The 27,506-nt window shown below is 43.5% G+C and overlaps 2 protein-coding genes and 1 long non-coding RNA gene across 4 annotated transcripts; 2 read left to right on the top strand and 1 right to left on the bottom strand.

Moving 5' to 3' along the window:
- The first annotated feature begins 724 nt into the window (after window positions 1-724).
- On the top strand, window positions 725-27,506 carry psmd1 (proteasome 26S subunit, non-ATPase 1). Of its 2 annotated transcripts, none has more exons than XR_012925606.1 (25): window positions 725-907; window positions 1,564-1,607; window positions 2,478-2,551; window positions 2,654-2,823; window positions 3,098-3,306; window positions 3,431-3,574; window positions 3,702-3,928; window positions 4,497-4,557; window positions 4,676-4,804; window positions 4,918-5,006; window positions 5,108-5,186; window positions 5,304-5,477; window positions 5,679-5,790; window positions 5,928-6,124; window positions 6,509-6,604; window positions 6,951-7,015; window positions 13,778-13,892; window positions 16,006-16,122; window positions 18,013-18,115; window positions 20,667-20,836; window positions 21,130-21,222; window positions 21,536-21,622; window positions 22,168-22,335; window positions 25,380-25,621; window positions 25,806-26,093. XR_012925606.1 is itself a non-coding variant. In XM_076015983.1 (25 exons), exons 1-24 carry the CDS (start codon window positions 892-894, stop codon window positions 25,524-25,526), a joined length of 2,886 nt encoding a protein of 961 aa, XP_075872098.1. In that variant the 5' UTR covers window positions 726-891; the 3' UTR covers window positions 25,527-25,535; window positions 27,280-27,506. The 2 variants fall into 2 exon arrangements, 1 of the variants encoding a protein (XP_075872098.1); XM_076015983.1 differs by lacking the exon at window positions 25,806-26,093 and adding an exon at window positions 27,280-27,506 and having other exon boundaries at window positions 726-907; window positions 25,380-25,535.
- LOC142881611 (uncharacterized) lies at window positions 916-1,562 on the top strand. The gene is made up of 2 exons (XR_012925607.1): window positions 916-1,248; window positions 1,397-1,562. It is a non-coding gene; the product is annotated as an uncharacterized LOC142881611 (long non-coding RNA).
- htr2b (5-hydroxytryptamine (serotonin) receptor 2B, G protein-coupled) lies at window positions 7,352-12,834 on the bottom strand. The gene is made up of 4 exons (XM_076015984.1): window positions 12,281-12,834; window positions 11,304-11,885; window positions 9,646-9,846; window positions 7,352-9,210 (listed from the first exon to the last, which is right to left on the bottom strand). The coding sequence occupies exons 2-4, from the start codon at window positions 11,566-11,568 to the stop codon at window positions 8,264-8,266; spliced, it is 1,413 nt and encodes a 470-aa protein (XP_075872099.1). The 5' UTR covers window positions 11,569-11,885; window positions 12,281-12,834; the 3' UTR covers window positions 7,352-8,263.

The following is a 27,506-nucleotide window of genomic DNA, read 5'->3' as shown; positions in this document are numbered from 1 at the left end:
TATATTTAATTTATTTTACACTGAACCTAATCAAAATTGTAATTTATTTTTTTTTTTAATGCCAATACATTGATTTTATGTAGCCATAAAAAAATAGTTTATAGAACCATAGGCCCATGGTTTGATTACTGTTGCCAACTTTCCTTCAGAAAAATAAAGAACACCTCCCGCAGTGCTCTGAGCCATGGTCATCACAGGCCTGTGGTTCGACACTCCAAAGGGCTGGCTCAATTTGTGGCAGTGTGTCACTAGTGCCCCGACTACCGGTTGGCAACTAAGGGACGACTACGGGAGGTTGACAACTAGGTGTGATGTCTAATGTCATTCATTGCAAATGTATAAAATGTAATAAGTAATAGAAATCAAACTTAAAATATACCACTGTTCATAGCACACATGACACACGAAACTATTCGACTATTCGTTAATCGTGTTTTTGACTAATTTTGCCAGTCAGTGACGAGTCGGCGCAGAAGGATTCATCGCACTTGAGTACGTTTGAAGAAGCCAGACCATAAATCGTGTTGAGTGTATTCACACGTCTCAAAAGTACATCGAAATAAGATGGAAAATGCAATATTACAGTCAAAACAAAAAAAAAACTATCAACCAAATTATCGGTGAATATTTTGTTGCATTATTATCATCATCATCATCATTATTATTATTAGTTTTATATTCAGGCGAGAAAGGGGCAGCTAACACTTTGGTCCTTTGGAAGGGGAGTTGCGGCAGTGGACAAAAAGAAGTTAGCGCAGCAGCGGGGCGCTGCATTTACTGAGATATATTTTCCTAGAATACTAACAATTCAGCAATATTTTCTGTTTAAAAAATCTCGCGCATTCAACATTAAGTCACGTTTCTGGGGCAGGTGGGACGAAACAGCCAAACATGATAACGTCTGCTGGTAAGTACTGGTTCGTGTCTTTTGCTAGCCGTAGGTTTAGCTGTCTGCCATTGATTTAGCTGAGTCACATAGCTAATGTAGGGCTTGTCGTTGCGCCCATATCAAGTGATTGGTCTTAAATTTATTAAAATAGACACAATAGTGAAGCTCCCTCCTTATTTTTATTTCTGTAAATATAATATCCCTATATAGATTCTATCACTACTAATGCTATCTGTCCGTCCCCGGTAGGCAAGTTAGCTGTGTGTGTGTGTGTGTGTGTGTGTGTGTGTGTGTGTGTGTGTGTGTGTGTGTCATGTAGTCTAAAAAAAAAAAAAAAAAGTCAGATGCTAAACTGCAAGGTAAATGTATCTTTACTGTAATGTTGTTAAAGAAACAATTACAGATCATTTCAGTTACTGTCATGTAGGATAAATTTTAAACTATTTTCTTACTCTAGATAAAACTTAGTATTGGGCCAAGTTGTTGGTAATTTGATCGTTGTTCAAGACACAAAAATTGATGTGTACGTTTTTATTTAATGAACCTGCTGACTTAAATGTGTGTCGATGTTTTTTTTTTTTAATGGATGGATGGATATATAGATAGATAGATAGATAAAACGTTATACGAGTGCATAACTAATATAATTTCTCTCTTAAAATAAAAATAAAAAGCTGGAATCATTTCTCTCCTGGATGAAGAGGAGCCACAGCTCAAGGTAAGCGGTGGTCTCAAGGAAAACCTAGTTGCCAGATATGTTAAAAATGTGAATCTTTGTCAAAAGCCCTTTCGATGTCAGATGGGTGGGTGTTGTGTAGAAATGTGTACACAACTTAGTTAAAGAGGTGCACTTTTTGATTATTTTTTTCCCCCAAAATGCACATTCAATTTCAAACTGATGGCCCTAAGCAAAGCCAATGATACAATCTTCTCTGTCAAACTCAATTTAATATCTTCTCAATAGCAACTCAACATCTTCACATCAAAAGTGGCAGAGGTCACAAACTTGACATGTTTTCTGTGACAGTCAAAAGTTGTTTTGGGTTTAGAAATGTTAAAGAACAAAATGCCTACATGGCAACTTGTGATAAAATGGTAAAGTTATTGCGCACACAAAGTACGTCCACTTTATATTTGTAGTTTGACTCTTTTTAGATGCTTTGAAAGAATTAAGTCCGTTTTCATAACACTCAAGATATGAGATGTACCTTTAACTTTTAAATATTTGGATCTTTTCATTTTAATATTACTTTAAAATGATCAGCAGCCACAGATTTTTTTTTTTTTTTTTAATTCAATGGGTCCACCCGCTGTATGCAGATGTTAATAAATAAATAAAAAAACAGATTTTCAGATGGCCCATTAGTCACAAAGTTTTTCCATGCCACCCTTCGTCAGCAGAGGGTGCTGCTACATCCTCAGACCCCTTCCGTTGGCCCAGAGGTCACTACCAGTTCAAATATCTGTTTACACATGTCTGAGAAGATGACAGAAAATTTTAAGTTTGATTGTAGTGAAACGACAGGGTCACAAAAGTTACCAGATAACTGATATTTAAATTTGTCCGACATCTGCATTTCTTTTGCAGGAGTTTGCTCTTCACAAGCTAAACTCTGTCGTGAATGATTTCTGGGCTGAGATTTCAGGATCAGTGGATAAAATGTAAGTGCTATTGATATAAAAACTAACATTAATTGCGATATTATGGAAATAAGACGTTACATTACACCACCCAGGAACCAATTATCTGTCTATTATTTACAGCGAGGTCCTGTATGAAGATGAGACTTTTCGAAGCCGAGCATTTGCTGCCCTGGTGGCCTCAAAGGTTTTTTATCATCTTGGAGCTTTTGAGGAATCTCTGAACTACGCTCTCGGTGCTGGAGACCTCTTTAATGTCACTGATGAGTCAGAGTATGTGGAGACCATCATCGGTAAGTGTCTAACACCCATTCAGCAAGATTACAGCTTGAAATAATGTTTCCTTTTGTGAGACATGGAGAAAAGACTGAGGATGTCTCCTGAAAAGCTGGTTTCACCTGCAGTAAATACAGTTATTAATGAGTGTCTGTTAGTGCATCTTATCAGTGGAGATGGTTTTCTCAAAATTTCACATCAATAGTGATGCCTAGTGAGTCATTTTGTATAACAGGAAAAAAACAGTTCCAGTCTGTTTGCTCCAATCCCTTTTTGTCTGTCTCCTCCTAGCCAAGTGCATTGATCATTACACCAAGCTGCGTGTGGAGAATGCTGAGTTGCCAGAAGATGAGGAGAAGAAAAGCATCGACCCTCGTCTTGAGGGCATCGTCAACAAGATGTTCCTCCGTTGCCTTGACGATCACAAGTACAAGCAGGCCATCGGCATCGCCCTGGAAACCCGACGACTTGACATGTTTGAGAAGACCATCCTGGAGTCGGTCAGCATTGCAGATCCTCATTTTGCCTTTTACCCTTGGACATGCACATCTAATTTCAGAGCCACGAAACAGCTTGCACTGTCATGATGAAACATCCTGATGGCTTTTCTCTCCCCGTGTACAGAACGACGTCAGTGGCCTCCTTGCTTACAGTCTGAAGGTCTGCATGTCCCTGATGCAAAACAAAAAGTTCCGCAATGAGGTGCTGCGGGTGCTGGTTAAGCTCTACATGAACCTGGAGAAGCCGGATTTCATTAATGTCTGCCAGGTACCACGCAGCTCTTTTACATGCATTGCCTTCCTAATGGAAAGCCTACATTTTATTTGATACTGACGATATCTAACGCAACGTAAAATCAGTTAATTCATGCATGTTTTTTCTTCACCTCCTCCAGTGCCTCATATTTCTCGATGACCCACAAGCTGTGAGCGACATCCTGGAGAAGCTTGTGAAGGAGGACAACCTGCTGATGGCCTATCAGATCTGCTTTGACTTGTATGAGAGTGCCAGCCAGCAGTTCCTTTCCTCAGTCATCCAGAATCTGCGCACTGTTGGAACACCCATCCCCGCCGTTCCTGGCTCAACAAACACTGGCACTGTGCCCTCTGCAGACAAAGATAGGTGAGAGGGGGAATAAATCAAACAATAATATTACCAAGATTGAAGCCCTGTGTTATGTCCACAGTTCACCACTAATAGCACACATGTAAACTTCCTAGAGAGTATTGAGAACTTCAAACCTGTAATGCTTGGCAGGAAACATTTGGTATACACAGGCTAAGATGAAACCCAGGGAATGGTTTGTAATCTTGGTAAAGTATTTTACATCTGCAAATGCAATTTCTGGCATCTGAAAAGGAGAATTTGTCACTATGGTGCTTATCTTATATTTGTAAGCTATGCTACCATTCAAAGGTTTGCACACCTTCTCATGCAATTTTTTTTAACCTTTCTAGCTTTCCACACTGCAGATAGATACCGAAGCAAAGAAAAAACTTGCAATGTCAATAGTCATGCGAATGAAATAAAATACATTAAATTCATAGTGTCCAAGCTTTTGACTGGTAGTGTATATTATATGGTCAGTGAGCCAGTCAGTAATTTTTTTTTGTGAGACATTGCCTAAAGTTATATCTGCAATAAAATACTTAATCAGAAACTGTCATTGTATTTTTTTATTTTGTTACAGTGATGCAATGGAGACAGATGAGAAGGCTGGAAGCTCGCCTGCTGGAAAACCAACTGAAAGTGTAAGATTACTTATTTTAACTTCAGCACTTTCATGTCATGCTGTCTTTTGTCTCTCCGTGTTTATAGGTGGAGTACTCCGCATATGCTTGAGCATTATTTTATTTTTTTTTATTTTAGAAAGATGAGCCTAAAGACCAGAATGCCAAGATGATAAAAATCCTCAGCGGAGAGATGGCTATTGAGCTGCACTTGCAGTTCCTCATCCGAAACAACAACACAGATCTAATGATCCTGAAAAACACAAAGGTAAAACTCAATTGGCTGAAAAAAAGAATAATGATATATTTAAAAAGGCTTTTCATACTATTCATTGCTATTCGTAATGAGCTTTAAATAACAGACTTTTTCTGGCACCCCAGGATGCGGTCCGAAATTCAGTTTGCCACACGGCCACGGTCATTGCCAACTCATTCATGCACACGGGGACAACGAGCGACCAATTTCTCAGGTAACTCTTCTGTAAAGACTTACATTTCATAGCTTACCTGGACAAGTTTTGGAACTAAATCAAATACTGTGACCTTGTTAATATTTTTTCTGACTTTGTAGAGAAAACCTGGAGTGGCTTGCCAGAGCCACAAACTGGGCAAAGTTTACTGCCACAGCAAGTCTTGGTGTCATCCACAAGGTAGATTAAAATCGACTCAAATGTTTAGCAGAAAACATTGATATTGCAGTTACATATGCAAATACAGAAATAATATTTTATTAACATACATGATATTCTTGTATCATTTTAATCCAGGGCCACGAGAAGGAGGCTCTCCAGTTAATGGCCACCTACCTGCCCAAAGACACGTCCCCTGGCTCCGCCTACCAGGAGGGAGGAGGCTTGTATGCTCTTGGACTCATTCATGCCAACCATGGTGGCGACATCATTGACTACCTGCTCAGTCAGCTTAAGAACGCCAGCAATGATGTAAGGATTTCATATTAATGTGACTCATGAAAGTCTTTAATCATGAATCATGTGCCTCAAATCATAAATACAGTGCATGTTTGTGTGGCTTATGAAATGAAAAATAAGTTTCTTTTTTTTTTCAGTCTCATTGGTTTTTCAGTTCAGCCTTTAACTTATATATATATATTAAAAAAATGTTCCCATATTTCTGGTTAACAGATTGTCCGTCACGGTGGAGCCCTCGGCCTCGGTTTGGCCGCGTTGGGTACAGCCAGGCAGGATGTTTACGACCTCCTTAAGTCCAACCTGTATCAGGATGATGCTGTCACTGGTATGTAACTGTGCTTTTGTAGACTCTCAAGACTTGTCCCACTTTCTCTGTCAGATCAGTTTTTCAATCACAGAAACAATGATTTATTTGAAATGCTTTTTACTGTTCGCTTAACACAAAACCATCTGAAATCCCAGGTGAAGCTGCAGGCCTCGCCCTCGGCCTCGTCATGCTGGGCTCAAAGTCGGCCCAGGCCATCGAGGACATGGTCGGCTATGCCCAGGAGACGCAGCACGAGAAGATCCTCCGCGGTCTGGCCGTGGGTATTGCCATGGTGATGTATGGACGCATGGAGGAGGCAGATGCCCTCATTGAAAGCCTTTGTAGAGACAAGGTAAGGCCTGTTGTGGTGAGTTAGGGTTTATTTTCAAGCTGCTTTGTTTGGTCTTCGTGGCATGTTGTGACACATGTATCGATTTACGTGTAAACACATAGAAAAATACTCATCTATACATCAAAGTTGCAGACAGAAGTGCCAGTTGGGTTTTTGTAATTAAGATAGTTTAAAAGGCGTGTGTAATGTAAAATCAAATGTTGACACGATCACTGCTTTGTCCTCATCCCTCTCCTGGTTTTTGTATATACTTGTGAATACACGAAAGGCTTTCCTTCATACTCTGTGCCAAGAATGTGTAGGAGGTTGAGGTGTCTGTCGATGGTTGTTACTCGTCAAAACACAATGTTTTAAAGCTCTGCCTTGCCTCACTGTCTATAACAGGACCCCATCCTTCGACGCTCTGGTATGTACACCGTTGGTATGGCTTATTGCGGCTCGGGGAACAACAAGGCTATCCGACGTCTGCTTCATGTTGCTGTAAGTGGTTTTTGGTGTTTATTTTTGAACACTACATTTTACTTTTATGTTTCCAATTAAGCAGATGGAGTTGGAGTGGCGCCATAAGAAATATTAGGTTTATGTTGTTAACTGTTAAGAGGCTTAAAATAACTGACATAAGAATTTGAGTTATTCGCCATGAATGCCAGAGCACTAGTCACTCAGTGTTGTGAGCGCGTTCCATCCTGCAGGTGGCACCTTCATCAAGCTTAAGTTCTTATTTAATGTGGTCGTGGTGCACATTGCCTATGCTGTGTGCTAAGTGTGCTAATTCAGAATTTCAGAATTTTGTGCTCATTTCAGTCATGTGCTTGTGTTAAATCAGGTGAGTGACGTGAACGATGACGTCAGAAGGGCTGCTGTCGAATCCATTGGTTTCATCTTGTTCAGGTAAGACCCATACTGTTGTAATTGCATGAGCCCTCTTTTTGTTTCTATGTTGACATTTGAAGCTTCCCGAGTCATTTTTTTAATTTGCTGTATCTGCCACATTTGGAATTGTTTACCATTCGTTGCCTGGTCTTTTAGAATTCAATTTACCGTTTACACTTCAATTGATGAAGTTCTCAACAAAATTCAGCTTATTTGACTCGAGGAGAAAATATAACTGTGTAAATAGCAAGTGAAATGTGTCAACGCACACCCTCAGTGTTTCTTCTCCATGCACAAATTTAAAACTTTTTTCAATCCCCAAACTATTGTCTTCATAAATGGTAATACACTTGGTTCCACTTTTTTCTTGTATATTTGTAGTCATTTGTCACACTCGGTGTACAAATATTAGGGTCCACATTGTTACGTCCAAAAAAGGGTATGAGAAATTCTGTGTGATCAGTTGGCTATAAGACGAAACGTGTGTAAATCTCCAGTGTTTAGAAAAACTACTGAACCAAAACAGTGCTGTGACTTCCAGCTCCAACCCTTGTGTGGCCCAACAGTAACTTCCTCCACTCCACCATGTGGTATTGCTTCCAGACAGACCTCTGCTTTAAGCACATGTATAAGTTAACTTTTATCAAGGACCACAAGGAAGAAAAATTTACCTTTTAAGTCGGTGACACCAAAAACATTGTTTTGTTTTTTTCTTCCGATGTCCATTCTGTAAGGAGTTTTTTTCATTTAATGTACAGTCTTTATTTGGAACCCTTCAACATATGAAACATCAGCTGCATTACATGTAGAAAAGGCCTAAAAGACTTGATGGTTTATTGCATACTCATGTATTTATATCAACAAACTTAAAGTTATCAACTGTATTGTATGTGGTGTTTGCTATGAAAGCTGCCATCTGATAAATATTTTTTTGTTTGTTTTTTAAGTCCCTTTAAATGGCCTACATTTAGTGGTTTTGTGGAAGTAGAATTGAATTATAGAGGCAGTTGTGCAGCCCTCATTCTTATATGTTCAGTAATTAGTCGTCTTGCTGGGTTTGAATACAGAAAAAATTGCTTTTCAAGCTGCGAAAAATTATCCAATGATGCAAATCATTCCAAAAAGATCGTAAATAAATACAGCTACATTGGCTTGAGTTAAAGAAAACCTGATGCCCGAGAGCGACGGCTCAGATTTTCAGGGTTGTCGTGTCCCGGTAGCGCTGACATCAAAAACGGTAAGGTTTCCTTTGTTCCCCTGCCATCCCTAAACACGGCTGACATCTTCCTCCCGCTTGCCCCCTTCGTTTTCAGTCAGAAGCATTGTGTCCAATGCAAGACCGTTAGACACGAACTGTGCCGCTCCTTGCTGGAACCTCCGCGGGCTTTGGCAGCTGTTTTTCATCCCTCGCCTCATGAGGCGTTTCGAGTTCTCCGCCACGGAAGTTCTCAGTGAAATCCTTGCAAAGTTTTGCTCCGTGACCGACGCCCTCGATTGCCACTCCCGCGTGTGATTAGTGCAGTTTTTGTAATTGCAGGTGATGTATCGCGCAAAGGCTTGCCGGAAAGTTTTATTAAATAAGGTGTAGACCAGCGGGTTGATGCCCGATGACACATAACCCACCCAGACAAAGATTTCCATGAGGCGGCCAATCACTTCACCATCGCAGCTCGTGCATAGCGCAGAGGTGACGTTGGTGATAAAGAAAGGACACCACATCACCACGAACAGGAGGAATACGATGCCCAAAACCTTTGAGGCGCGCTGCTCGTTGCTCAGAGTCTGCATTGATTTCTTGCCCACCGTCGACATCCTTCGGAAAGACGGATCATCTCCGGTCGGAAAGTGCGTTCGCTCACACGCGTACGTTTTTCCCTCCGTTCTGGGCGGTCTGTTTTCCAACATGTGGAGCTGCTCGGCAGCCGAGGGCGGAGTCTGCTCCCTCTGGAAGACCGCGGTGATTGTCGGGTAGCTGGGGCGACGAGTGACCTTTGACTTCAGGAGATAGACCTTTTTGCGTAGCACCTGGACAGTCAGCAGGTAGGTGATCATCATGATGCTCAGAGGGACGAAGAAGGCCAACAAAGATCCGTAGATGATAAAGTCTCCGAAGGTGTCCTCCCTCAACACGCACTTGTGGTCGGTGGTGAACGTAATGTTGTTGGGAAGAGGGAAGTTCTGCAGTCCTTTGATTGGAATTGGAATTGCAATACCTTTAACAAAAAATAAGGGAATTGGCAATAAATGCAAACAGACAAGTTTTAAACATACCTCCGCAAAAGTTTGATTGGGTTCAATGAACCTAGATTTTCGTCTTTGAAAAAGACATTGTCTGTTTTGCCCAATGTAATTAATTAGTCGGGGCAAGGTAAAGATGCTTGTCTCATAATGTCAAAGCATATTGTTCTATTACTGACTCATCTGCTATCAACTGTCCTGTTGGGTAATGTGTGCTGTCAGAACGTGAACATTCCTACAAATAAGTTTCCCGTCTCAGTAGCGGCACTGCTTTTTCCTTCTTTTTTTTTTTTTTTTTTTTTTCGGTTGCACTGGATAAAATCCATAAAAGCTGGTTTAAATGAGCTTTCAGTATCCAGCTGCACTTGCAGAGTGTCAGAGTCATGTGAGGCTTGAAGTAATGAGCTTACCAATGGATATAAGCCACACCAGGCCAATCTTCAGCAGTGCTGTACCTCTGGATTTGTATTGGCTGTGCTGAATTGGTTTCTTGATGGCGACGTAGCGATCCAAGGAGATGGCGCACAGATGCATGATGGACGCAGTAGAAAACAACACGTCGAGGAAAATCCAAATTGGGCAGAGAGGCTCCGGGAGAGGCCAGTCAGAGCCTGGAGAGAGAATAGGAAGGAAATCAGTCCCATCCAGTAAGCTTGTTTAATTAGTGAAACTCTGTAATGGACTCAGACTCTGACCCTTTGTCTCAAATACTTTAAGGTCTATATACAAGCAGGGAGATGCACTACTATAGCGAGGAGTTGGAAAGATTGGTGTTTGTTTATCTCCATGAGGACTGACCTTGGAGGAAAAAAGGAGTCTGGCTCTTTTTCTCTGGCTGTTTATGGAGCTAAAAAGCTCTTTATATAGATCTGCTGCAGATTGAGCGCAACTGTAGTGTTTATTTTCAGTTCCAGGCATAGAACCGGTAAGTAATTGTTCTGGCGTTTGTCCTGCAAACATTAACATTGGAACTCTTTCTTTACATAATTTTCTTTCATCGCACCACCGCCCCCAACCTCCCTTTTTTCCCCCCTCACGCCACTTTCTTGACGCTGTGGTGGGAAACTTTGAGTCATAGTTTGATGAATTTTCATCTGGAAGGCTTATTGTCAAACGCTTGCTCTAAGAGTCGGCCCTCTGTACCTGTTAGAAGAAGTGTTTAATACTGTGCCAGACTCAATCAACTGTGCAGCTTTTAAGCTCTTTGAGGGCTTTAGTTGAATTGAATTATCCGTCTATCCACTTATCTTTTTCTTTTTGGAATTTAAAATTCTCATTCTGTCTTTTCACATCGCGATTTAAACAACAGATGTCCTTCACAGACATTTCAATGTGCCTTTCATACATCTGCTCAGCAGATGACTTACTGGACTGTGAGTTAGTATAGGTGTCACTCTAGTCCATTTCAGTTTTACACATACCAGTTAATGGAATAAATTTGCCTTGTCATAAATGTTGAAAAAGCATGGGGATTTTCCTCTTGGTTTCAGTCTTGCACGATTGTGTCGATCTGTTTCTCCTTAGTGTTTGCTGATGGGTTGAGAACAAGCGGTGTGTATTTTGATCATCCAGATGTTTGTTATTCATTGTTTCATGATCGAGGCCCTCTATTGATCTGTTTTTTGTCATGAAAACTTTTGCTAATTAACTCTTCCATGCATCTTTTATTCCAAAAATCTGAACTTTATTATCCCAAGTGACCAGTTGGTGTCAGTCTAGAGCAATTTCAATTCCGCCTTTATTCTTTGGAGTGATTTATATAACTTTTTTAGACTTGGTTAATTCCTTTTTTTTTTATCCTTATTTTTTATATTTTATTATGTTCAACCATTTTTTGGCGGCTTGTTAGTTTTACAATTCCAGCTAACAAGTTTGAGCCATTCATCAAGTGTCCTTTACTGCGCAATGTGTTTTTCTGTAACTCAGATTTATTTGACTGACGCATAAAAACTGAAAATAGTCCAATTGCAGCTATAATTACAAAGCCACAGTTTATTGTGTGTGTAGTTCAGATAGTAAAAAACAAACAAACAAAAAAAAAAACCCCAGAGCTTCATGCCTAACTCACCATATAAAATAGTGACAAGGGCAAGGGGCATCACCAGGACTCCCACCAGCAGGTCGGCCACAGCGAGCGACATGAGAAAGAAGTTGGTAGCGTTGTGCAGCTTTCTCTCGAGTGAAACGGCGAGGATGACCAGGATGTTTCCTCCGATGGTTGGGACGATGACCATGATGATCAGCAGGGCAGCCCAGTTTAGCTCAGTCCCAGGCGCCGCCGCCGCGGGCTGCGAGCTGTTGCTCTCCAGCAGGGCTGCGGCTGCTCCAGACATGGTGCTGCGGCGGGGACAGCAGGCCTTAGCTTGGGTCGAGGCTCTGATCTTCCTTGTGTTGGACACTCGGTCAGCATGGTCACTGGGGTCCCAAAAGGCAAAGAGGACGCTGGGCAGGGCGGGTCAACGCGCGGGACTGGGAGAAATCAAAATTAAAATAAGATCCTCTGCTCGGAAGGAGCGGCAGGTCGGCTCCAGCGATGTTTGATCCAGTTCTGACGATAATCCCAACACAGTTGGTCGGTGAGACGGTGGGAGGGGTCATCGGTTTCCCAGAGAGCGACTAGTGTTGCCCTCCGCAGCAGCAAAAGACGGATCTGGGAAAAGAGCAGATATTTCCTTCATCATTTGCCTAATCTGTCTGCACAATGACACGAATAGAGGGAGACATTTGTTGTTACAAATGAAAAGTCGACTATTGTTGTTGCCACTGTTATGGAAATTCAGTTTGGCCTGTTGGAAAAAGCCTTTGTCTTGTTGTTATAGTCAATTAACTCATTAATGAATGTGCGATAATGTAATTCAGATGCCTAAGAAATAGGATGTGGCTCTTCCCCCATTTCCTAACAGGTAGAGTATATAAATACCGTTTAGAAATCATCATATAAAGTCTCTTGTCAAGGAGTCTGCCTTCATTTATTTGAAGATATGGAATTGGCATTCACCCAGATTTAAAGATTTGAAGGTGTTGATATCAAAAGTTTTCTCTTACCTTTTACCAGAGGTGACATCTGTCCCACATAAAAAAAATCCTTGGCCCAAGTCACTACATTCAACCAAAATGAATCCTTTAGGAGAATATTGCAGCCTCCAGTGCAGTCGCAGATCACGGCTTCACAGCTGAAAAATCCCACAGTCTCATCTTTAATTTTCTGCCTTGGCCAAATAAGAACAAACAAAGAAAAAAATGCTCTCCCCTCTGCAGCAGAACTTCAATCTGTCTCTGTCGTCGGTAGCGCGTGAAGTGGAGTCTGTTCTGCTTCCACCCGCTGGAGGAACCCCCAGTCTTGCGTCGCATCAGCTACTGCGATCGCAGCCTTAAAACTCTCAGATGTTGCCAAGTCTCGCTCGCTGCCTCTCGTTTGAAAGCCTGCGATCTGCTCGAATTCTTGGCCGTCTCTGGCTCTCTCGCCGCTCCCCTCCCTCGCCCGTGACTCAGGCTCGGTGCAAAACAGATGAATGTCTTGGTGTTGGCGCCACGCCAGGGGCTCTGGGAGGTAATTTTCCTCTGCATGGCCGTCCCACTGTTTAGATTTGTCACTTTCTGCTCTCCCCAGTATTTGAAGACGCGGCGAGCAGTGAGTGTTCTTTAAGAGGAGCCGCTGCTTGCTCATCATTTTGTACTGCTGCAGTGAAAACAGAACGGAAGAATATTAGTAACATCCACGTCCATCCATTAAAGAAAAGAAAAAAATCCAGTGAAAGTAGAGGAGAAATTTGAATATTTCGGCCGAAACCCAAAACATCCATCCAGTGTTTATAAATTCCTTCATCTTTCTTAAGTAGGTGGAAGATATTAAGAGTGAAGAAAAAGTTGAAATCATCCAGTTTATCTGGGTTGCTGGAGCAACTCCAGAGTTAACAGAACTAAATATTATTCCAAAAATATTCCTGCAGCTCTTGGACTCGTGCCATTCAGTGTTTGTGTTCAGTCCTTGTGTATGAAGTCAAATACGTTCTGTTGTTGACTGGGAAGCAGCACACTTAAAGTAGAATTAAGGGTTTTCCCACTCAGAGCCCTTTAAGAATCAATTAAGTTTAGTTTTCCTACCCGCTAATTCCTCGTGTGCTCCCAATCAAGAATCCTGCCCGAGACTCAAAACAGTGTTGTTTTGTTTTCGTTCTCTTTTTAGGATCAGTTAACCAAAACATTTGATACAATTTTATTTGGCAAAGAAGAAGAAGATCCTGACAAGCAACAGCATTTTCATACCTTTGTTTCACACAAGATTTGGCTGAAATTTCTGGCTCGGATTTTTTTCATTCTTTACTCCGAGACGGTACCAAGAGGAGAAACCGCATGAGCTTGAGAGCTTTCACACGCTCAAACAAAGCAGCAGCAAAATTAAAGTAACACATTTTTGATTCAGGAAAACGGTCATCAAATATGTGTTTTTAATCCACCTCTGTCATTTTCAGATACCTGTGTCTGACTGGGACTTTGACTCACTCTCCCTGTCCCTTTCATTGTCTCTCCCCCCCCCCCCAGGACTCCTGAGCAGTGTCCCAGTGTGGTGTCTCTTCTGTCCGAGAGCTACAACCCTCACGTGCGCTGCGGGGCGGCCATGGCTCTGGGCATCTGCTGCGCTGGAACAGGCAACAAGGTCAATTAAGATTTCACCTAATAAATCTCTGGCAACGTGTTTATCCTTGAGATTCCATTAGAACTGGATTTAGAGAACACCCGGCATGATGAACCAAACATTACAGCAGATAACGCCTCAAGTATGCGCCGCTGTTTGATTTTTTTTTTTTCCTCCTTTTTTTTCCGTCAGCACATCCGCTGTATAAACAATGAGCTATCTTTCTTTCTCTTTCTTTTTTAATTGAGCACTTTTTTCCCAGCCATTATCAGCCCCGCTGCCCTCGTTTATCCTCCTGCATCACTGCCGTTAAAACGACAAGTTCTACGATTCACGGCTTCGCTTCAATGAGGGAGCGCAGCCTCGTTTTCTGTGGCTGCCATGGAAAGTGCTGAGAAGACTTTTTTTTTGGTTTGTTTGTCTATTTGAATAATTATAATGATGCAGAAATAATGATAATACAAATATTATTTATAGAGCGCTTTTCAAAGTCCTGAAAGACACGTTGCATAAAAGAAAGGGGTAAAAAAAAAAAAAAAAAAAAGAAGTTAATCGGAATAAAATTTGCAGTTGAAATACTTAAAAATATACCAACAAATAAATCAATAAGGTGGAGTAAAATGAGATAAAACAGGGAGGTGAGTGTCAATTGTATTTAATAAGTAACATAAAAACAGTAATTAAGCATTAAAAGCAGTACAGAAAAGATGTGTTTTGAGTAGTGATTTGAATGATGGCAGGTCAGGACATTCAGGGATGTAGGTTGGGAGGCAGTTCCAGAGGGTGGGAGCAGCAACAGAGACAATATGATATATGTCCCTTTTTTTTATCATTAAGGCAAAACGCTCCATCAAAGTTGTGTCAGGGGCGTTTTGGAAAGATTGAAAAATGACAGATGATTTTAAATGAGAGGAATTTGTCCTCACCCAGCTTTGTAGGCTGACCAGAGCAGAGGAAGAACCAAGTAAATATTTTGATCAGGGTGGGACAGCGATGTGCACCAGGGCTGATAAAGGCACAAAGCTCAGTTGCATTTGAGAATAACGCCACTGCGGTAAGACAGGTGGGTCACCTGTTGAGTGGCAAAACATTCACTTTTTGGCGTTGCTTCTGTCGACCTAGCCCAGGGAGAAAAGCTTTTCTCTGCACAGAAAACCCATTATGACCTTTTCCATACCTGCCGTCTTCACGTCAACTGGGTTCCAGAAAGCAACTGTGTTTATGCGCTCCAGCCCGTTCTGTAAATTGGAAAGAGCCACACACACAAGCTGTTCAGAATTCTGCCACGTGAAGCTGTTTTACAAATATGCATGCAAATGGAAATGGTGTTGTTTTCTGCACCGCTCCATTTATTTGCACAAGCTTTACGCCAGCGCTCGGCTGCACTGGGTTGGATCTCCTCCTGCAGCCCAAGTCACGCTAGCTTGAAGAAAACGCTCCGCGTGCGTGTGTGCATTCGTGCGTGCGTGCGTGCGTGCGTGTGTGCGCCCCCCCCCCCCCCCAACCTGTGCACGCAACAGGATGTGGTCAGCCGGTGTGACTTTGCTTTCCTGGAGTATCACCCCACTCCGGCACAGAAAGACAGATTTATTTTGTCTGCGCTGTGATCACTCTTGTTTGTTTGTCTGTCCTGCGTTAAGCCGACGCCTGCCCCCGAGTGCTGCTGTTGTGGGCTGCAGTCATTACAGCAAAGGGGCGCGGATAGCTGCAGGACTGCAGGGAGATAACGGAGGAAAGATTTCCTTTCCTCAGAAATCATCGCGAGGGGGCACTGAAGGAGGCGGAGTTTGTCGCAACTGTCGCCCTGGGCAACAAGACACTAATGATGTTAATTTGTTTGTTCTGGATGGGGATGTTTATAATTTCCAGGCCTGTATTTACCCAAAGAACAGCCCCCCCCACCCTGTCCTGATATCAGTGACAAAGTGTAAACTGACTCAACAAATTGTCAATTAAGGAACAATCCCCCGGGTGCAGAGCTCGGTCTCTGTCCTACAGCAATTCATTGCATTTTTTTATTTATTTATTTATTTTTTAAATATGCTGGTGATTGTTAGCAAGTGCAGAAACAAATGGGAATATTTTTCCAAGAGCCTCTCATTTAAAGGCACGTTGCTGTTGTGTCTTTCCACAGGAGGCCATCAACCTGCTGGAGCCCATGACCAACGACCCGGTGAATTATGTGAGACAGGGCGCCCTGATCGCCTCTGCCCTCATCATGATCCAGCAGACTGAAGTCACCTGTCCCAAGGTACGCCACTCGTCTTCTTCATTATATCTTCCGAGACGCTAGCTGTGTTTCCATTACCCCTACAATTGTACGAAACCTAAATATCGCAATAAAAAAAAAAATAGGTAATGGAAACGCCCGAACTTCAAAAAAAACCTCAAATATCGCTAAAGGATTTTTATGCTCTCATGAGGTGGTTTTTCAGACCTATCGATATATCGAGGTATATCGCAAAAGTCTCATGAAAACACTTTGGAGACAAAGTGGAGACATTTGACTCCACCTCCACGGTTCAATGTTATCACACACCTCATTAAACGTAATCCCGGGGTCGTTCTAAAGTTCTGAATCCACAATTCGTCTGTAAATTCCTCGGTGACGATCCTCTCCCAGAAATCCCTTTTTCATGTCCACTCCCATACATACGGACTTTGCCTTTGAGCTATCACCCGCTGCCTTCGTCTCCTGTTGATAACCGCGGCAACAGCAGCAGTGGCAACTTCACTAGCTGTTCCAAAATGCAAAATGTAAATGGAAAAGCCTGCAAATGTCAGTTGTACTTTGTTGACATTTTCGAAATATCACTTTTATTTTGGGAGAATCAGTAATGGAAACGCAGCTACTGTGAAATAATGCAGCGCAAATACTAAGAGCACAGTGTGAAGGAAAAGTGGAGAAAAAGAAGGGCCGGGGGGGGATGGAGTGGCGGGCGGGGGGGGGGGGGGGGTGTCTTGACACGACACAGAAGAGATCAGAACTCTTCAGGACCTGTGACCAGGACCCACTTCACACCCGCGCCGCACCAACTGCTTTGACAGACCTGGTTGAGATTTACCAGACATTCAAAAAAAACAAAACACCTCTCCATCTGCACAGCCAGTTCTTAAAGCTCAGGGCGGCATGCACAATTGTGCAACAGGCAGGGTTTTTTTTTAAACAGTGGAATTCCAGAAGGTACAACATCTCTGACTGTTTATTTCACTGTCCGACTTTTTCTTTGCGCGTGTCTTTCGGCCTCCAGTTCCACTGGGCCGCGCTGCCTCTGTTGGCCTACTTCTCTCCAGCTGAGTGTTTACTTCAAGCCTCTCACCCTCTGGTGAGAGGCTCGCTGGGCTTTCTGCGGCTATCGCAGCGTTAGTCAGTTAGGTGTGGAAACAGATGGACAAGTATGGATGTTTGTGTATCAAAAAAGTTAAGTTAAAGTAAGAAAGCACAGGTTCCGAAATGTACTTTGAAGTGTACTGCCATTACTGAAACAATACATTTGTTGCTAATTTTGAACAATCTGGAGTGAAGTGACCCGAGGTCTTCATGAGCATCTGGATCATTTTTAGCAGTTTTGCTACTGTCAATACTTAAGTTTTCTTTTGTTTTTCTTTTACAACTGCAGCACAACCAAACCAATGTTATTTTGTACACGTTTATTTTTCTCTGTACTTAAAAACTGAACAGTGACCCCAAAGCCAAGGTACTCCAAGGTCTTAGAAAATGCTGTCCCTTTTAAAATATGATCCAGTTTTTGTATTTAACTACACAACGCCATAGTTCAAGTGGCTCCACTTCAAGCAACAAAGCTAAATAAATAAGTGAATTCCTTGAAACAGAATTTTGTCTTTTAAACACATAAGGAACACACGTTTTGTTATACAAAGTAAGAAGTACAGCTATTTGTGTAGAAATGGAGAGTAAAAGTAAAGTACAGGTATCTTAAAAACATACTTAAGTACAGTAACACAGTATTCATTCTTTGTTACTTCCCACCTCTGGTCCACATTACTGTAATAAACCCACATTGTAATCAATCAAAAAGATGGAAATGTAAGAGAGAAAAGGAAGCTGTGATTGACCTTATTTTTTAAAACCCCAACACCACCAGTGTTGATGTTAATGTGTCTCTCCCCGCTGTCCCAGGTCAACCAGTTCAGGCAGCTCTACGCCAAGGTCATCAACGACAAGCACGACGACGTCATGGCCAAGTTCGGCGCCATCCTGGCCCAGGGAGTCCTCGACGCAGGTCGGCCTCTCCAAATAACCCCAACACCCCCCAATAACCCCAACAACCCCGCAGGGAGCTCTTTCCCCGAGTGGCAGCGACAGCAGCTTGATCCAATCAGAAAACGTATCCATCTGTTGGTGAGCGACGGGGAAGGAGGGAAGAAAAAAAGAACCCAAATGGCGGTGAAACAAGTGAATGGGTGTAATTGCAGTTGTTGCGGCGGCGTGTGTTTGCGCGCCGCTGATTAGCGTTCCTTCTGCGCACGAGCTGACGCGGGCGAGTTGCTCCGCGCGCTCCCTTCTCTCCGGCCACCCGCGCCGCCGCCGCCGCCGCCGCTCCTCTGGAACAGATCACGCCAAGGTGCATTAACGCCTGGCGCTCCCACCTCGGCTCCGCTCCGCTCGGCTCTGGGCCATATGGCCCCACACTGCCCCCCCCCCCACTCCCTGGTGATTGCTGTTTTTCTGATGGCCTCTATGTTTGTGTGTTTGAGTGTGTGTGAGGTCCCCGAGAGCTGCACATCATCATCATCATCATCATCATCATCATCAGCTGCGCACTCGTACACAAGTCCAGCCCACCGCCGTCGCACCCGCTCCTGCGTGCGTGCGTGCGTGCGTGCGTGCGTGCGTGCGTGCGTGCGTGCGTGCGTGCGTGTGTGTGTGTATATATATATATATATATATACACACTATCCCCGAGCCGTAATGCACGTGGGAGCAGAAATCTGTTTTCTTAATGCTAAACTGGCTGCATTTACCACACAGTCGGGTGTTGAGACTCGCAATCGCTGCAGCTGCTGTGCAGCAGCACTTCAGAGGACAACACAGGCGCTCTGTTTTACAACAACTACTAATGCTACTACTCCAACTACTACTGCAATTACTACTACTACCACTGCTACTACTACAGTTATTGCTACAACAACTACTACCTCTACAAAAACAACAATTACTACCATAACACTTACGACTCTAACGAATACTACTACTACTATGAATACTACCACTACTACTACTGCAAATATTACTGCTACTACAACAACAACCACTACTACAACTATTAACACTATAACTACTACTACTACTACTACTACTGCTACTACTACAACAACAACTACTATTACTACAGTAACAACAAGTATTACTACTACTAATATTACTACAACTGCAACATCAACTACTACTACTACTCCTGCAACTACTACTACTACTACTATTACTGCTACTACTACTACTACTACTACTACTACTACTACTACTAGCAGCAGTAGTGCTAGTTGAACAGTCATTTTCTCTCTTGGCAGCTCAGCGTCCTGTCCAGCTGAATCAGGTTGGCTCCTGTGGCTCCTGCGTGTGTGTTGTCACTGTCTCGGAGTGCCTGGACTTCAGAGGGTTTTTGGAGGTGCACAGACAGGAAATGGCTTTTGATTGGGCTGGCGGAAGTGATTAGAGCTCACTGGCGCTCATTACGCAGGAAATGTCTTCTGCTCGTTTGCTCGGCCCTCTCTCCTTCACTCAGAGGCGTTGTGCCGGTCTGAGCTTCGCCGGCTGCCCGTCATCCCTCCTTCTCTCCCCTCCCCCACAACCCCCCCCCACCACCACCACCACCACCACCCTCTCGTCATAGAACATTAGAACACAGACATCTGCGATGACGTCTTTTCTTTTCCTTGTTAAAGCAACAGCAGAGTGACTCTATGTGTCTCCGTCGAGCAGCTGTGCAGCAGCAGCGAGGGCTCTCCACCTCGTCTCATGTTATGTTCTAAGACATTTTAAGAGACTCCCTGAACGCGCGCCGCGTGTTTGGTCAGTGAACGCCGCAGATGTCAAGATAAGGAGGGGTTACAAATCACCTGGAAGGCTTAAGGCCCCCCTGCATCCTTTGACCGCTGCCATCTGGCTGTGACGAGCGACTCCCTGCTAACCTGAGCCGTCTGCAGACTTTACTGCCTCCCTCTCCCTTTGTCTTCGCACATTATTTTTATGAACCAGTTCACATCTTGACCTCCCAACCCCTCCCAACCTCTCTGATTTAGCAGACTCATTTTAGCTTTTTATCATCTTCTTGTAATTAATGACGGTTTAAGACAAGCGTGCAGGATGCCGAAAACAATGCATTCCCGGGTTGAACTCTCATTTATTTCCACTGGCGTGTCAGCAAGTGCAGGAAGTGAAGTGAACCGAGCAGACAGGTTGAAGTCGGAGGCAGACAGAGTGGACAGGGTGGTGTCTATCCTGTCGCCCGGCCTTGTTAACCTTCCACTCCTCCAGCTACCAATCCCTGTCAAGAGTCTCTACATGGAACTGTCAGATCTCTCTGAAAACTGAGGGGGGGATGAAAATATATATATATATCTGCTGCTCATATTCGAAAGCAATGAAATATGTTTTTGAGTTTTAAAAGAATATAGGAAGTCTACACTGTTTGTGAAGCAGCCTTTCCTTAAATTTTATCTAGCAGTTTCCCATCTGGATTTTTAGTCTTTTAATTATTATTTTTCATGATCGGATTTCTGCTGTGAATCTCTTTGAATGCTGAAAGTGAATCGGCTCCTTCTGTTCTCCAGGTGGACGTAATGTAACCATCTCCCTGCAGTCCAGGACAGGTCACACTCACATGCCCTCAGTGGTCGGCCTGCTGGTCTTCACGCAGTTCTGGTTCTGGTTCCCCCTCTCCCACTTCCTGTCTTTGGCCTTCACACCCACTGCTATTATCGGCCTCAACAAGGACCTGAAGGTACGGCGATCCTTTTGAAAACATCATTTGATGTAAAATATCTACCAATGGACAGAATTTCATTTCCTTTCTTTTTTTTTTTTTTTTTTTTGCTAAATGCTGAGCCAAACTTTTATTTCAGTTGGAGATTCTGATATTTTCTCTGACTCACTCCAACATATTGGCCCCTCCGGCACAGCTGCTCGATGCAGTCAGGGCCTCTCCAGTAATCGATGGCGCTCGCTTGCTCTGATACGGCAACGCGGCTCCATCGCGATAAACGCTTCTGACCCCGGTTTTCTCGTTGCCTTCAGATGCCCAAGGTGCAGTATCGCTCCAACTGCAAGCCCTCCACCTTCGCCTACCCACCTGCCCTGGAGGTGCCCAAGGAGAAGGAGAAGGAGAAGGTGAGGACAGAGTGACGAAGGTCCACAGCAACACAAGCTCGTTTTTGGCTTTCAAGTTTTTTTGATTTTATCCAATTTATGTTAGCGTGCTGATTTTCCAGCCCCGTCGCATATTTATTTCTTAAGACATCTGCAGCTCGATAGTTTTCGGTTCCTTCGTCTCTCGGTCTGCTGTTGGCTGGAGAGCAGAATGAGAGGCGAAGCGGAGGTTTTTTACGCTGCGGTCGGCTGGCGGCGTACAGTCGTTCCGGCAGCAAACGCGCTGTATTGTCTCTCCCTGTGGAAACATCTCCGCTCTCTCCTCACATGGAAGGTATCCACGGCTGTTCTGTCCATCACGGCCAAAGCCAAGAAGAAGGAGAAGGAGAAGAAAGAGAAGGAGGAGGAGAAGATGGAAGTGGTAGGTGGAATTGCCAACATATTTCCATATTTTTTTATTTTTTTATTTTTAGATCAATATTTTTTTTACTTAATGTTTACGTTCTATTTGTTTAGTTTAACAGAAGGGAGCAGTAAAGGTCAGCAGTAGTTTGGCACATTGATAAGATGCACTAAAATAAATTTGCAAGGTGATCAAGGACTTTTAATGAATCGCCAACATTGAGTCAGAGGACGACCTTGACCTTTATCAGTAAATCTGCAGAAGATGTGGTTTGGTCCTAAATACTGAACTTTTACTAAATTGTTGTTGTATGTCCTTTTTTTCTTACTGCCCTTCTTGGGGTTTCTGGTGTCTGTTCTGTCAGATGGCCCGAGCAAAGTTTAAAAAAAAAATTCAAAAAAAAAAATTTTTTTTAAACGAAAAAAAAAAAAAGCCCTCTAGATTTATTGGTCATGACTCACCCTGCCAGGAAGTGAGGAAGAAATGAATGGAAAACTGGAATGCACACGCTGGACAATTTGGGCCGACTCACAAAGCACCTTCCTTTTCCTCGTCCCCCTCAGGAGGTGCAGGAGGGCGAGAAGGAGAAGAAGGACGAGGAGAAGGAGAAGGAGAAGAAGAAAGAGGCCGAGCCCAACTTCCAGCTGCTGGAGAACCCGGCCAGAGTGATGCCGGCCCAGCTCAAGGTTCTCATCATGCCGGAGAGCTGCCGCTACCAGCCCTTCAAACCGGTAGGAGCCTCAGGCCAATCGCGAGGCGTTCAAATGTGGACTTTGTGTATCCACACTGGCTATTCAATACAAAACCAGTCAAGATAAGAGTCTAGATAAGAACATGTACATGCCGGTACGTTTAAGAAACAAAACCAACCAGATCAGATTTATCAGGTTTTTTTCACATTTCAAGTGAGTCCTTCACATAAAGATCTCTACGTCCAAAAAGTAGAAAGACTTTCCAAAAACTTTTCTAGTCCAAATATATGACCAAGATATGTGGATCAATGTGGCAAAATAAAATAAAATACCTAAGTATGTTCTATATATCTTTAATATGAAGGGTGGCTCGTCTAGATCATCTAAAATATAAAACTTGTTGAGTTATTTCACAGTTTTTTTTATTGAATACATATTCCATACGTGTTCATTCATAGTTCTGATGCCTTGAGTGACAGTCTGCAATGTGAACAGTCAGGCAGGTATAAGGTTGCATACATGAACACATTCATACATATTGTAAAACAAAGTGAGACGTGGCTCTCGTCAGTGCCCTGATACATTTCGGCCGCTGCCTCTGTTCAGTGTTCTGATCTTTTTGCCTGCCGTCTGTGATTTATTGAGATCAAATATTGAAGGAGAGAATGGAATAACAAGCGTCTTAGAAAACCAAAGCATTTTCACCATAAATAGCCAGAATTGCGCGGCGGCGGTGCGACATTTTATGAGCAGAGCTCCCGCGTCTAGTGTGACACTTCCTGAGTAACCTGCTGAAAAATCCTCTTGATAAACAACTCTCACATCTTGGAATTCCTGAAAATGAAACGCGACGGTCTCAAAGAGACTTTATTTTATCTTACCCCTACCCACGGCCAAGTAGCGTTTGACTGGTGATTTATTTTGGCCGAGCGTCCACATCCAGAACCCCCCCCCCTCCCCCCTTCCCTTCCTCCGAGGCTCCATAAACCAGACGAGTGCCGCGCCGCCGTAAACGCCGACAGTTTTCCGCTGTAAACGGCGGGACGGCCGTGAAGCCGCCCAATGAGAGGCGGCCGCAGCCCGGCGGGGAGGAAGTGCTGTTTGATTTTATTTCCAGTCCGCTGAGCTCCCAGCATCACGTCGCGATGTGTGACTGGCTGCGTCCAGCGCCAGAACAGTGTGTTTAGCTCAGTGATGCGGCTTCTCCTTTTAAGGGTGCGCTTGCTCATCGGACCGATGGCCGAGGAAGTGAGGAGTTTTTACAGACTGATCCTGAAATCTGAGTCCGAGTCTGTCTGGAGGTTTATTGGAGACCACGATGTGACCGGACCTGAAACATTTTTGTCGGATTTGATTTCTCACCAGCCGGGCCTGGGAGAGAGAAATCCAACTCTTATCGTTGTAAATCAAGCAGGAGGGTCACTTGATTTCCAAGGGCGGTTTTCTCGTTTTGGCCCATTTTTCTGACAGAATTTCTCGTCGTGGAATTTCAGCAGACACTTTCCTGCGTCGCCATTTTTTTTTTTGCATCGGTATCTTTGCTCTTTTCCACAACATTAATATTATTTTTATTATTATGAGCAGTCACAGAAAGTTTTGACTGTGGTCTTGTCGTTTCGACGGCAAAGACGATCCAACTAAAGGGGAACTAAGGGCCTGTTCACACGGAGGCAGTTTTTTTCGAAACTGCACATTTTCGTAACCGCACTCGAAAAACAAACGCGTTTACACGAAGCAGTATTCCAAAAATTCTGGTTTACACGGATACGATGGAAACAACTGAAAACAATGTAGTACCAAGTTCAGCCAGGTGCGGCGACGCAACTTTAGTTCGCTAACATTTTTGTCATTTAGGTTTCCTGCCTCAATATCCCAGTCCGCCCCCCCACCCCCAAAAAAAAAAAATTATTTTCAATTTGCTCACAATCCACGATGGATCCACGAGCACCGTGCGTTACTGTTCACTATTGTTTGCGGTTTGTTGTAGTGGAGGTTAATGGGAAGACTGCAGGCTGATCATTAGTAGCAGTAACAGGTTGTCTGTGCCTCAAGGCGGGAGGCGGGGTTTAGAGCTGCGACATCAGCGTTTCCAAAAAAACCATCACTTTGGGCGTTTACACGACCTCAGGGCAGGGCGGCATTTTCAAACTTATCCACCCACTTTTTTTTCCAGATGCGTTTTTGGTCTGTGCGGTTTCAGTGAAAACGCCGGTTTCGTGTGAATGCAAGGCCGAACCGCATAAATATTTGTGCCTTTTCTGCGAAACCCGTATTTGTGTAAACGGGGCCAGAGAGCAGAAGTCAGCCCAAAGGATGACGAGCCAGTGGGAAGGTTTGACAGCGTGCAGCCGTAAAAGGTGGAGAAGTTTATTTTCAAATGGTGAACATAGAGGGAAGAAATGCATCCGGTCGTTATTCATCAATCTGGGTCACCGTCCTACTGTGTGTGTGTGTGTGTGTGTGTGTGTGTGTGTGTGTGTGTGTGTGTGTGTGTGTGTGTGTGTGTGTGTGTGTGTGTGTGTGTGTGTGTGTTGCCATTTTGATTGACGTCAATTACGAGATGCGCTGAACCGGAGCAAACCGGCTGAAACGCAAACACGGCACTCAACCTCACAAGTGCGTCGGCCTCTTTTTCACACGTAGACGGACGGACGGACGGACAGACAGAGGGTTGGAGACGGGGGGCCGCCCTCAGTTACTGGGACACAGGCGGCTTTGCTCGCTCTCTTACTAATTCTGTATTTGGCCTCAACGTCTCATCGTGAAATTATTCAGCTTCTTTTTCAAGCAATGCAACGGTGAAAATGGAAAAAAAAAAGTGAAAAAGTAATTACGCTTTCCGGCTTTTTTTTTCTCACAAAGCCGAACACACAACCACAATCTGAAATTGGCGTTTATCACATGAGGTTTTACCCAACAAATTTCTGCAGCGTGACCCTGAAATACACAGGTGTTAAGTGCAGCGCTGGTGTGTAAACAGAACGGTTGGCTCGGCTCGGGTGCAGTGATGATCCTCTAAACATGCAGTGAAGTAACCCTCCCATGTGTCTGTCTGTCTGTCTGTCTGTGTGTGATGTTACCAGCTCAACACCGGCGGGATCATCATCATGAAGGACACCAGCGAGGAGGAGGAGGAGCTGGTGGAGCCCGTCTCCGCTCACGGCCCCAAAATCGAGGAGGAGGAGCAGGAACCGGAGCCGCCCGAGCCCTTCGAGTACATCGACGAGTGAGAAGCCAAGGTGCGTTCAGGGAACCCTCCGCCGGTCCCGCTGGCGTAGTGCGTTCGTCGTAAATCGCAGCCTCAAGTGTTTATTGATACTAGGAGGTTCTTCATCATACGCAGCAGCAAGTTTTATAGGCCCCAAATTATTACGCTTTCACAGCTGCCAGACTGGCGGAGCAGCTTCAACTGATGAACTGGTAAAAGTGAAAAAAAAAAAAAAAAAGATAAGTAATAATGAAAAAAAAAAATAAACAACTTCGCATTTTCTGAAAGGAGACTCAAATAGGAGTTCCCATTTCTGGGGAGTTTTTTTGACAAGATTGAAAACCTTTAAAACAGCTCCACCTGCCTGAAGTGGATAAATAAAGTCTTTTGAATAGAATAGTATAGAATAAACTTTATTGACCCCCTCCAGGGGGTCCGCTGTGGTGTTGCAGCAACAACAGATACACACACCAAGACGGAAACAGTGAGTTATGTACGAAAGAGGATTAGGGCCACAAGAAGAGGAAAAAATATTACAGGAAGGAGATTTTTATTTAAATTTTCATTTGGAGTTTTAAGTTGGAATTTTGTGAATAAAGTCAACATTTTGTGAAAAAGTCGACATAAAAAAATTACATTTTGTGAATAAAGTCAGCGTTAAAAAAGACGAAATTTCATGAATAAAGTTGACACAAAAAAGTGGGAATTGCCAAGTAGACTGGATGGCTGGTGGATTAACCCAGTTAGCCACAGTTAAGGTACAGTAAACTGCAGAAAACAGAAGTACTTCACGAGACTTCACATTGACGTTAACTGCAAAATTGTGATTTTTTTTAATTTTTTTATTTACTTCAACATTCCCGAAGTTTCGACTTTAATTTCTAAATTTCAACTTTGTTCTTGAATTGGAAAATTTGGGGGGGGGGATTCTACCTTTATTTTTTTCTCTTCTTGTGGCCCTAATCCTCTTCCGTAGTTATATGAGCCAAGGTAAAGACAAAATCCCAGTGAAAAACACAAAAACCTATGTGCAATTTAAAGTGCTTTGTGTGCGTGTGCGCATGTGAGAGAGTGAGAATCTACCTCCAAGATCGAGCACAATTTAAGTGTTATGTAACACCAGGTGACTGATCCCCACAAACACACACACACACACACACACACACACACACTCCAGCAGGGCGTCCCCACAGGAAGTAGCATTGTGCGATAAGAGACAATGGAGCCGTGTGCTGTAGTTTTCAAGCGTGGCCCACTCTGACCCACCGCCACTGCAGAGGAAAAATGTAAACACGATGGTTAAACACGAGCTGCTGGCAGGGCGAAGCTGCTGACTGCAACAGAGCCGTGCTTAATGATTCCTGCCAGCTCCAGGTGTTTGTGTTGGGCGTGGGCGTGTGTGTGTGTGTGTGTGTGTGTGTGTGTGTAAAATGAGGTGTTGATGGCCAAATTATGTCCCGTGTCAAAAGTAGGTCACTGCCCTATGAGGTTTCAGTGCTGTATAATTAATTATTTTACTGATTGATTTTAAAGTGATTTTTATTCATCATCATTATTATTGTTTCCATATTTATTTGTTTTATAATGCCAGTTTTCTTCCTTCTTTCGCCAATTGCTAAAACCATACGGTTGTTGTGGGTAATTAGTTTGTCTTGTTATGTCACAGATATGCGATTTCCTTCTTGGGTGACCAGAAACGGCTCGTTCTAGCGTCTCTTCTCTCCTGTGTGATTGGGTCCGAGTCACTCAACTGGTCTTTCCTCTCCTCCCTGCAGGTGTGGAGTCCAGTGGACCTGCATGTCATATCCCATCCTCTCCCGGCTCTTCATGTATTCGCCTCCTCCCCCTCAGTCTCCCTCCCGCCGCTGCACTTCTCTTCATTTCACCTGTTTTTGTTTTTTTTTTCACCCAGTCTAGCCTCTCCGTTGTCAGACAGATCTTTTACATGCTCCAAAACTGTGTAATTTTATCTCCATATAATAAAAATATAATAAAAAAAAAA

Source organism: Nelusetta ayraudi, unplaced genomic scaffold, assembly GCF_046127955.1.
Source record: "Nelusetta ayraudi isolate G7.1 ecotype Tasmania unplaced genomic scaffold, CSIRO-AGI_Nayr_v1 ptg000205l, whole genome shotgun sequence".
Taxonomy (NCBI): Eukaryota; Metazoa; Chordata; class Actinopteri; order Tetraodontiformes; family Monacanthidae; genus Nelusetta; species Nelusetta ayraudi.
Note: the sequence above shows the minus strand (reverse complement) of the source record. Positions and strands in the feature narration are given on the sequence as shown.

Coding starts and splice junctions, on each gene's coding strand:
- psmd1 (XM_076015983.1), top strand. Junction 5,478..5,678: donor TTAAGAACGCCAGCAATGAT/GTAAGGATTTCA, acceptor TCTGGTTAACAG/ATTGTCCGTCACGGTGGAGC. Junction 5,791..5,927: donor TCAGGATGATGCTGTCACTG/GTATGTAACTGT, acceptor CTGAAATCCCAG/GTGAAGCTGCAGGCCTCGCC.
- htr2b (XM_076015984.1), bottom strand. CDS start 11,568: ATGTCTGGAGCAGCCGCAGCCCTGCTGGAGAGCAACAGCTCGCAGCCC. Junction 9,847..11,303: donor CCTTGTCACTATTTTATATG/GTGAGTTAGGCA, acceptor TTCTCTCTCCAG/GCTCTGACTGGCCTCTCCCG. Junction 9,211..9,645: donor GGTGTGGCTTATATCCATTG/GTAAGCTCATTA, acceptor TTTTTGTTAAAG/GTATTGCAATTCCAATTCCA.